The following is an 11,636-nucleotide window of genomic DNA, read 5'->3' on the forward strand; positions in this document are numbered from 1 at the left end:
TGCACCATGGGATCAATCATCAAAGCCATTATTCCTCTTCTAATTTGAGAAGAGAATAAAAAGAATAACAGTTACTCATCCTTTCAAACAGACAGTCAGTCCACTCCTCTTTTCTGCAGGCCCTCGAAATTGGTGTATTACTTCCTTTCTGCTTTCTCTTTTTTCCACCTTCTTTTTCTCTTTCTTTTTTTTTTTTTTTTTTTCTTTTTTATCTTCTTTGGAGCTTTTCCTTCTCTATCCCAAATACATATATATTATACAAAGCACACTGTTGTAGTATAAAATAAAGAAAGTAAAGTGGTTATTCCATTCCTAGTTTTTAAGATTGGTGCTTTAAAACAGTTAGTATATGTAATTTAATATGCTTTCCAGTAATGTACAGAGACCAGCTTCTGAGTATCAATCCATGTATCTTTATCTAACATTTGAGAGAGACAGAGAAAGGCAAAGGTAAATTGCTTCACATGCTTTCCACTTTCACATACAAAATCAAATTTTTTTTTCCCTCACTTGCAAGAAAGGCATAAACCACATTCATATTAATATTCACACACTCTCTTCATGATCTTGTGTCCTCACACTGAATTATATACACCAGATACATACTTGTAGATATAGGCAACTGCACAACCCACCATAATTACAGTAGTCTTGCTATCCAAATGAAACCCATTAACTAGGCCAAATCCATTGAGAGGCTTTCCTTGATCTCTTTGGCAGCTGCTATACATATCCTCTGAGAAAGAGAGTAGCAATTCTCAACTCAGGAAGATGAGAGCAGGAGTTTGCAGTGTACAGCAGGTTCTAACTGCTGATGCAGCAAGCATGGTCAAACAAGCAGTTACCCTTGCTAGGCGGCGAGGTCATGCCCAAGTTACTCCTCTTCATGTGGCCAGTGTCATGCTTGCTTCCTCCTCTGGTCTTCTCCGCTCTGCTTGCCTACGATCCCACTCTCATCCCCTGCAGTGCAAGGCTCTGGAGCTCTGCTTCAATGTGGCGCTCAACCGCCTCCCTGCCTCCTCATCAAGCCCCCTATTAGCTCCTCATTCCTCTCACCCTTCCTTGTCCAATGCCTTGGTTGCAGCCTTCAAGCGTGCACAGGCTCACCAACGCCGTGCCTCCATCGAAAACCAGCAACAACCCATTCTAGCTCTCAAAGTAGAGATAGAACAGCTCATAATCTCCATCCTACATGACCCAAGTGTTAGTAGAGTCATGAGAGAGGCTGGTTTCTCTAGTACCCAATTGAGAACCAACATAGAACAAGCTGTCTCTTTGGATGTTTGTTCTCAAAGCCCTGCTGTGAGTAGCCTGTCTAAGGAAAGTAACAACCCTCCTCTAATACTCGGTACTAATGTGTCCCAATCTTCAACATTTATTCAGTTTGGAGTAACTCTGAACAATCCATTTGACGAAGCTCAGGAAGAAGATGTAAAGAGTCTTTTGGACGCATTTACAAGCAAAAGAAGGAGAAACACTGTTGTTGTAGGAGAGACTCTGGCCAGTGCTGAGGGTGTAGTTAGAGGGCTGATGAACAAGTTTGAGAGAGGAGATGTCCCTGGAGATCTGAGGTATGTGCAGTTTATAAGCCTTCCTCTCTTCTCTTTAAAGAATCTCTCCAAGGAGGAGGTTGAACAGAAGCTTGTGAAGCTGACTTGCCTTCTGAAAAGCTATGTGTGTAGAGGGGTGGTTTTGTATTTGGGTGATCTCAAATGGGTCTCTGAGTTTGAGTCAAATTATGGTGAGAGGAGAAACTACTGCTCTCCTGTGGAGCACATAATCATGGAGCTCGGAAGAATGATGTGTGGAATTGGGGATAGAGGACGAATGTGGCTTTTGGGGACTGCAACCTTCCAAACTTACATGAGATGCAAAGCAGGCCATCCTTCTTTGGAGACTATTTGGGAACTTCATCCTCTTACTATTCCTGTTGGCAGCTTGGGCCTCGGTCTCAATCTTGACAGGTAAATTTGAAGTTAAGCTTGAACTGAAATAGTCACTGGTTTTTTTTTTTTTTGTTCTTTCCTTTTGCCTTCATGAAGGTCACTGGTGATTACTCAACTCTTTTTTGTTCACTTTCAGCAATTTGCAGGGCCGGTTCCAAAGTAAGGCATCTGGAGATGGGACTTCTTGGTCACTACTTCAAAGTGGAGATAAGCACCTTACTTGCAGCACAAATTGCTCTGATAATTTTGACAAAGAATCTCAAAGTATAGCATGCAGTTTTCGCAATGGCGAGTCCACCACCACCATCACCACTTCCACCAGCTCAAGCTTGCCTTCATGGCTCCAAAAAGAGAAAAGAAGAAAGATCATGGACGATCAGGTTACTATCTTATCCTAACATTGAACATTTACAACATAATTCCTCATATCCTTGAGAGTTAAAGCCAAGATCTTGTGCTTTATTTTACAGGAATGTGTCCAAGTCAGAGATCTCTGCAACAAATGGAACTCGTTTTGCAGCTCAGTCCACAAAAAGGCCCACAGTACTGAGAAAGCCCTGAATTTTTCTTCACCATCTCCTTCCTCCACTTCCATCTCCTCCTATGACCAATGCAGCCCTAATCTGCAACAGAACCACCTAAGTTGGCCAGCCATCATTGAGCCGAAACCACCTCTGAAAGAACACCAGTTCTGGATATCTGAAAATGTTGATGAAGGCCTTGAACCCAAGTTCAGTATGCACATAGCAGAGAGAAATTTTCCAATACCAGATCTTTTATCAAATCCTAACTCTTCCCCTAATTCAGCTTCTTCTAGTGAGGCAATAGAGGATGGAGAGGGTCTTTATGGTTTCAAAGAGCTTAATGCGGAGAATCTGAGAATCTTATGCAATGCATTGGAGAGAAGGGTTCCATGGCAGAAGGATATCATTCCTGAAATAGCAAGCACCATTCTTGAATGCAGGTCAGGAACACTGAGAGGAAAAAACAAGTTGAAGCAGAGGGAGGACAAGGAAGAAACTTGGCTGCTCTTCTTAGGAGTTGACTTTCAAGGCAAAGACAAGATTGCAAGGGAGATAGCTAAGCTTGTTTTTGGCTCTCAGAGCAAGTTCATCTCAATTGGTCTGAGCAGTTTAGGATCAACAAGAGCTGATTCCACCGAGGATTTCCTAAGCAAACAAGCAAGAGACGAGCCTGTTGGTAGTTATATTGAGAAATTCGCTGAAGCGGTGCATGAGAATCCTCACAGAGTGTTCTTCATAGAAGATGTGGAGCAACTAGATTACTCTTCTCAAATGGGGGTTAAGAGAGGAATTGAGAGTGGAAGAATACAAATTGCTGGAGGTGAAGCATTTTCTCTTGAGGATGCCATCATCATATTCAGTTGTGAAAGCTTCAGCTCAGTATCAAGAGCCAGCTCTCCTCCACCCATGGGGCTAAAATCTGAAGAGAATGAGGAAAAAGACCGGGATAATGAGTTGGAGAAGAGAAGCCCATGTGTGTCTCTAGATCTGAATCTTTCAGCTGAAGATAATCAAGAATATGGACAAAACTCGGTTGCAGACACTGGGGTTCTAGATTCTGTGGACAGGCAGTTTATTTTCAAAATTCAAGAGTTGTGAGAGGAGGTGGCCAATGAAGAGTTCTTCCATGGTGCATTCTTTCTTTTTTTTTTTTTCCTTTCCTGTGTCTTTTCCTTTATTTATTTTTTTCTTTTTTGGTTCGGGTTGGGGAGAAAATAGAAAGAATTTAGTTGAATTTTAGGAAAAAGGTTTCTGGGGTAATACTGGATGAATGGGGTTAGAACATAGGAGTTGGAAACATTGTAGAAGTACATGTATAGTAATATATTTGTGTTGTTGGTATATGAATCTTTTAGTGGTGCTTCTTTGGGATCTCTGATTTCAAGTTTCAAGAACAGTTCAAACACTTTCCAGAAGAAAACAGTGCCTGTGGTTTCATGGCATGCCTGCAATTTCTTATACAATCAAATACCTGCCTTCTGATCATTACATTTTGCCATCCAAAAAGCACAAGGAAAATCATGCAAAGGAGTGTTCATGGCTATTTTTTATATATATATATATAGAGGAAAAAAAACAATTGAAAATTCCTTCTAAATGAAGATTTTTTCCAGTTCGATTTTTGAAAATATTTAAAGTGCCATTTATGCTAGTTTTTTTCTCTTCTCTGTATGTCTCATTTGAAAACTCATCCACTTCGTTTTTCACACCTCTGCCCTTATATGTGATCCCTACTTCCATGAAGTGTGCAACAACACTCAAAAATTCATTAATTAAAAAAAATAATAAACAAGAAGGCTTACAATGGTAAAACACTTTAAAATCATTTCTTAATTAATTGTTGTTGCACTCACTAAAAAAGAAAACCTTAAAATATAAAAAGATTAAATACATAATAGGGTAAACTCGTCACTCATCACCATAAAAAAATAAAAAATAAAAAGAAGAAAATTCTCCAAGGGTATTGCCACTTTCAAACCTTGTGAGCTGATTGAACAATTCAATTTCTACGAACTCAACGAAGAACTCAACCTCCGACATCCCAAGAGAAGTGCAAAAAAACTGATTCAAGCTTGACAATCCAACACTTCACCCTCTAATAGCTTTCCTAGCTCCTTATCTTTAACAATAATATCCACCCTTGTGTGTGTACGTGTGTGTGGGGTACTCTCTCGGTGATAGTACAACTCACACTCTAAAATATTGTTTGTTCATGAAAATGACTTCTCATGATCATATCTTCCAAAAGTGTAACATCAAGTGACCACTTCAATGCTCCATAGTATTAGTCTTCCTTCATGTCATAGTCATACAAAATATCATATTAGTAATCATAATCATCATGTTTTGCATCTTTATATTAGCTTTTTTATTTAGCTATGTATGTATTAACAATGGTATTTACTATACATGAGTAGTGTTGATTACTTTACTCCAATATGTACAAAATAGATTTACATTTTTCTATGAAGAATGGGTGTTACATGAATTCAAATAAAGCGATCGATGTATTCATGATAATTAACATCACTTCAGTTCATTCCTTACTTAAAAATAAACTATCCCCATAATTAAAATTAATAAGATTAAGATAATCATGAGTAGCAATTGCATATTTGATAAAGATGACTTGATTTGATCCTCTATTCAACTTTTTCTAATCACCTTTCATTCTCTTGCACCTATCCTATCAACATGCTTTTCAAAATTTTCATGTATTTTATTCAAGTACGTAGACCCATTTGAAATAGATTTAACCCCGCGTGGAGCTAGAAAGTTTTCGTCCCAGCTAGGGAGTTGGTGGGGTGGGTGGTAGCAAATAGAAAATTTATGGAGTATAAAGAACATCAATAAATTTTTATATTTTTAAAAAAGTTAATGATAAAATATCAAAAATCCAAAAAAAAAAATTAAAGATCTCGAAATTCACAAGAACCCACTGGTAAAGAAATATTTGATAAAATATCAAATAAAATATTTTTTTAAAAAAAAAAATTCAACTTATTAGAAAAGTCATAAAATTAAAAAAAAAAAATGATGAATTGGAAAAGATATATTTAACAACATTGAGAAAATAAAAAACAAATTAGGATAAAGAAAAGAAATGAAAAAAATGAATATTAAATAAATATCTTATATCAGATTGTGTTTTTTTTTTTTGAATCATCTTAATATATGTCATTAAAAAAATAATATGATGTTAGAGTAGTGTTCCAATGTTATCATAAACTAGTGGGGGCTTAGTATTAACTTTTTGTTTTTAAAAATTTTCAAATACAATTAATTTTTAATCATTAAAAATTAAATTGAAGTTGTACAGTGTTTAGGGATGAAAAATCTCTTATTTTTCTTTTATTTTTAAGAATTCATAATAACCTAAGATTTTTTATTTTCTACTTTTTGTTTGAATATGACATTTGAGGGACCACATGGTTCAAAGAGGATTGAAATATTTTTACAATACCTCTATGCTCACCTTTACATAATTTATTTTTAATTTAATATATTACACCACTTAGCTAAGAAGGGCTTTTGGTAATTTGAAACGTGAAATTTTATTTAACAAATGACATGGTGTAGAAGCGATTGTGGTGTTTAATGAAGGGAATGGATTGAACACTTTCGTATAAATAGTAGATAAGAAGAAAATGGAAGGGGATCATGGATTGGATGCTTCCGTATGGTAATAAATAAGAAGAAGACGAGTCATTTATATGACAAGAGAAATGATAATAAGAGGAGCAAATATCAAATGTATTGTTATCCTTTAATACTAAGGAATCTTCATTCCTTAAATAATATGAGAAGACTATTTTTTTGTTTTTATTTATTTATTTGCAAAGCCTTTTCAAATCTCTCTCTCTTTTCAATTTTTATTTTTTTAAAAAAATTTTGGAGCTTAGTGTGATACCTAAGATAGAAGTTGTGTAACCTAGATTTTAAGTAATTTAACAAAATTTGTTCTCTTTTAGAGTAATTGTGTAATGTAAATAATCAATGCATTATTTAAATGAGTTATTCTCATAGCTAAAGATGGTAGGAATTAAGTACAAGTCTTGTACAATTGCTAGTCTCCCATTTTTATACATAACATAACAAGTTAGACTTTTGGTTTTAGATTTGACTTGCTTTATTCTAATTGATGGAGTGATTAAAAAGTTGAATAGGATAATTTAAAGTTGAAAATTCTTGCCAAGAGTGAATGATTAATTATGCTCTCTAAATTATCATTTTTGGTGTGGGCAAAGTGGAATAACAAAAAAATGAAAAGAGGACCTGCTAACATTGTTAAATCCAAATGATCAATTATTGTAGACCTAAGTTGCTAGAAAGGTAACTATAATAGCTATTAGTTCATAAATTGCAGCCTTAAATCACCATAAGTGTAACATGTAACATTGGGGATGATCAATCATCCTTAGTGTGGCTAAGCCACACTATTCTTGATGCAATTACAAGAAATATAGGTAGCATCTATAGTTTATATTATCCATACTTAATAGTAGTCCATGGTGGTAAAGTGTGAGTCTTACCTTTTTCAATATGTAACCTAAGTTAGCAGTAAATGAGGTAAGTTTTTGTGTAAGCTATTGATTTTGTTAGTTGAATTATTGCTAAATATAGATGCTATGAGAAGCCATTGAATTAGTGATGATTCATGAGTTGTTGAAGTAATAACAATTGATGATTGATTTGAAGGTATTGTATGCATGAATTGCAGCTTTGTTTAGATTTTTTTATATTATGTTGAATCTTGTGCTCATGGGTTTATTGTAGACATTGAAGAGCTTGGAAGTTACATGACATACTAATTGTTGTAACATGAGATATTGTGCTTATAACTAACCATAATCTGTAGCTTGAGTTCCAACATGAAAGGAGTTTCAATGCACTACAAGTAGAAATGACACCATGAAATTGTGCAATTTTGAAATTAAGTTTGGGCAACCGTCCCCAAGTGAAAGCCCTTAAAAAAGAAAGGTAATCTTATGGTAAAATGCTCAAAATATACCTTGAGAAGATTCCAATTGGGATTAAGTTGAGGCATAGAAGCATGTTCTAAGTGAAAACCCCATAACACTTTAATAATGATGATTAATTAAGGAAATGGAAACATGTAATGGGTTCAGGCATAAAAAAATAAATAAATAAATAAATAAAGTCTATCATCTAAAATGAATGGGTGTTATTTGTAAATTGGTTGTTACATTTATTATATTCTATCAAATCAATAAGCATGATATGATTGAATTTTTTATGATAATGTGTACCTATGAATGCATTATTAATGACTTAAAATTTCATTAATATAAAGCTTCTAAAATGTGTTAGCTTCCCTCTTTAATATATATCTAACATTCAATTGAAGATGTTTAAGGTGATAAGAAACCTTGGTGTGTGTCTTAAAGTATGAAGATTCCTTTTGGATTTATGTTCATTGATATTTTATACATGTTCTTCCATGTATATATGTAAATTATGTTGTTTTTAGAAAAAGATAAACATCTCATTTGTTTTTATGTATTTGACCTTAGCTAAAAGGTAAACAAGAATCCAAAGTCATAATTTTTTAAAAACAATATTAATATTATAAAAGTTTTATTAAATATAAAAATAAATAAATAATAAAAATAATAAATAAAAAAACAAAAAAAAAAAAACTTCCTACATGAGCTACAATAGAGCTTTTACAGGAAGTAATATTTTTCTATCTTTATATTAAGCTCTTTTTTAAGTCATAAGTTCTTATTAAGTTTAAAAATTGTTTTTGGCTTCCCAAAAGTCAATCCAAATAAGATTGAGAAGTGTTTTGAAACTCGTATAAGTGAAAACTCTTAGAAAGATTGAAGAGTAGGAAAAATGAGAATATATGTATACGAACTTATAAGAATAACTACTTGGAGAGAATTCTCTTTATATTGTTGTATATAAGTTGGTTGATGAATAAAAGTCCTATTTTAAGTTGAAATCAGAACCTCTTCAATATTTCAATTATAAAATGCTAAGAAATGATTTTGTATGATAAAAATAAATAAATAAGAGCTCAAGTTTTCATTGTTACCCATTCATACAAAAAATAAAGACGGCAATTCCCTTGTAAAGTTGTGGAATCTTTACCTTAACTGTTTTGATATTGGTAGAGTTTACATAATCAGATTTAAAGACGCTTATGCGCCATTGTTGATGTCTTGCAATCAACCAATAGTGAATAAAACTTCGTATGATAGTCTATAAGGATGTTTAATCATTTTGAAGATTTTTTATATTCATTTTGTTCAAAGTACAATTTGCTCACATGAATTTGTAGATGTCGCATAATCATTTCTAATTTATTAATAGAATGTAAAAGGCAAAGGTTGTTCACATATGAAAATTCATGCAAAACCATAACTCTCACATGTAATGTTTTATTCCTTTAAGCCTTTTAAAAGTCATGTGTTTCTAATTATCATATCTAGTTGCTCTCATGCTTCCCTTTGTGGCTTCTCTCTATCTTTGATTCTCCCTGGTTGTTCCTAGACTACCTTTAATGAGTTTTCTCAATAAATGTCTTCATTTATAGTTTTCTCATGCCTGGTTGTACTAGGCACACTTGAGGTCTTGAAACACAAAGAGTTATATTATAAGGGTATTTAAAGGAGATAATGGAGCTCACAACTAGGATTGACAAATTTTTATTACATTAATGATGTAGTCATATCTAATAATAAGTTTTGATGGTCTTAAAGATCTAAAAGTTTTAACTTACAATGTAGTATGACTAAAAATTGAAACATAACTCACATTTCAAGCTTTGTGATTATGGACTAATTTTTGCATATTAACCATGGTTCTAAACCTTAGGCTATGACAAAAAAAAAAAAAAAAAAAAAAAAAAACTTTTGTCTTGTCTTACCTTTAGAAGGAACTAAACCTAATCATTTCTATATATTATTCATTAGTCATCACAAACTTTAACATATATAGTGTGATTAAGTATTTTATTTTCTAAATTTGCTTGGTGTATATTGTGAGTTTATATCCTAATAGCTTAAGCTTTTAAAAAAGTGAGTAATATATATAGTTAACTAGAAAGTTTATACATGCTAGCTACTATTTACAAACTAATACAATAGAAATAGATAATTAAGAAGGAAAGAAGATAAGAAAATATACATGTTGGAAAAAATAGAAAAAAGAAAAAAAAAAGTAGTTTATATGCATATGATTCGTTACGTAAGGGTCATGCAAAGGAAATGTTACTTTAGAAAGAAAGGAAAATCTCAAGCAAATAAAGCAAAAGAATATTGCTTTTCATGATTTCAAATTTTTTTCCTCCTTTATGAGTTTTGGATCAATGTTACAACAATCTAATGGTCTCTCATATTTAAAAAGTGAAGGTGGGGTCATTCAAAACTTAAAATAAGACGAATGTAAAAACAAAGAGAAGCACCTAATCTTTACATCATAAAGTAATTGTTCCATTAGAATAATAAAAAGCGTGCATCATCTTCATAGTTTGGAGAAGAATAATTAGTATTGTTAAGGAAAGTTTTACTTCAAAAATTTGCAAGTACATTAGTTATTTTTTAATTTATTCTTTATTAGAGATTGAAGTTTGTCGACCACTTAAATTTTAATTAGTAGGGACAATTATGAACTTGCATATTTGACAGTGTGATTTAAAAAAAGTTTTCTGTATTTAAAAGTAAAAAATATTTTTGTAAATTTTATAGCATTATTTGACAATTGTTTTTTTGGAGATAATTTTTTTTTAAAAAAAAAAAGTGAAATAGACGTGTAAAAATTGTTTTTCCTTATTTTAAAATAATAAAAAAACATAAAGAAATAAAAATAAAATAAAATAAAATAACAATCAAATAAAGTAGAACATGATATCTTTTTTCTTTCACTCTTTTTCCACCAACTAAAAATATAAAGATAGATCTTTTTTTTAAATTCTATGTGTTTTTCTAAATTATCTTTAATTTCTTTGAACTTTTTCAAATACAGTTTGATTCCAAATCAATTAACACTAAGTACTTAATATTTATTAATTTTTAAAAATAATTTAAAACTCAAAAATTGATCCAATTAATACAAGAGAATTAAAGAATTTAAATACAATCCAACTGATATTTAAAAGTCACAAATCAAAACTTATTTTAAATGACTTTAATAATTTATTTTTTACGTATGACGATTCATTTGGTCAATAAATTTCAAATCAAACAAGACTTCTATAAATAAGTCTAATAATGTTGTAAATAATTTGAAATCAAATAGGAACTCAATTAGTACTAGAAATTTATGGGGAAAAAAAGTTTAAAATGACTTGTTTATGCATAAAATCATTTTTTTTCATTGGATATGTAGACTCCAAATCAAGTAAAACTTAATGTATTATATTAATTAACTAGTTTATTAATTTTTAAAAAATATGTTAGAGTACAAAAAATATCCCAATGATCACCATTAAAATTTGTTAACTAAAATTGTTCTATAATAACTTTGTTATTTTTTCTCTATGCATAACTATACTCTTATAAATTTTCTCACTAGCCAACTAGACTCTAAAATTATATCTAAACTAATTCTTGTAATTTATTTTTTCCATAATTATATCATTCAAAAGTATAAAAATTCATTCTATATCAAACCTAAGTCTTGTTAGGCCTCCAAGAATCGATGTGGGATTAGAAAATGTACCAAAAAACTAAGAAAATTGTCTAACTAGAATGGTCATTTATGCTTTTCTTTGATATATATCTCACTAACATTTGATCACATAATTAAAATTAAAATATTCTTTTATATGTATAAAAATAAATAAATAAATAAATAAATAACTACTTTGCAAACTTTATATTAAAGGAGATAATGGTAAAACCAAGGAGATTTTTTTTTTCATTTATAATTAACCTTTTGGGATTTTTTAGAATTTTTGAAACGTTGAAAAATATCAACCATTTGCTCCTCTAAGTTTTCAAGAAACAATTGAGATATGGAATTCCAAATTCCAATCCAAAACAAAAAGAAAATAAAACAAGATCTCACACTTGGATTAATGGTAACCAAAAACCCTTTTTTTTTTTTTTTGGAAAATTTAATTGAGTTTATATTTTCCTTTCATTCCAATAAATCCAAACATGATTTGACGAAGTTTAAATCATGATCTTCATATTAG

General features: G+C 31.4%; 1 protein-coding gene across 1 annotated transcript; it reads left to right on the forward strand.

Moving 5' to 3' along the window:
- The first annotated feature begins 460 nt into the window (after positions 1-460).
- On the forward strand, positions 461-3,841 carry LOC100254987 (protein SMAX1-LIKE 3). The gene is made up of 3 exons (XM_010660605.3): positions 461-1,964; positions 2,083-2,326; positions 2,417-3,841. The coding sequence occupies exons 1-3, from the start codon at positions 772-774 to the stop codon at positions 3,566-3,568; spliced, it is 2,589 nt and encodes an 862-aa protein (XP_010658907.1). The 5' UTR covers positions 461-771; the 3' UTR covers positions 3,569-3,841.
- Positions 3,842-11,636: the final 7,795 nt, after the last annotated feature.

Source organism: Vitis vinifera, chromosome 13 (assembly GCF_030704535.1).
Source record: "Vitis vinifera cultivar Pinot Noir 40024 chromosome 13, ASM3070453v1".
NCBI lineage: Eukaryota > Viridiplantae > Streptophyta > Magnoliopsida > Vitales > Vitaceae > Vitis > Vitis vinifera.

Excerpts from the sequence above, each read along its gene's own strand:
- LOC100254987 (XM_010660605.3), top strand. The coding sequence starts at position 772 with ATGAGAGCAGGAGTTTGCAGTGTACAGCAGGTTCTAACTGCTGATGCA. Across the intron at positions 1,965-2,082 it reads CTCGGTCTCAATCTTGACAG|CAATTTGCAGGGCCGGTTCC; the intron begins GTAAATTTGAAG and ends GTTCACTTTCAG. Across the intron at positions 2,327-2,416 it reads GAAAGATCATGGACGATCAG|GAATGTGTCCAAGTCAGAGA; the intron begins GTTACTATCTTA and ends TTTATTTTACAG.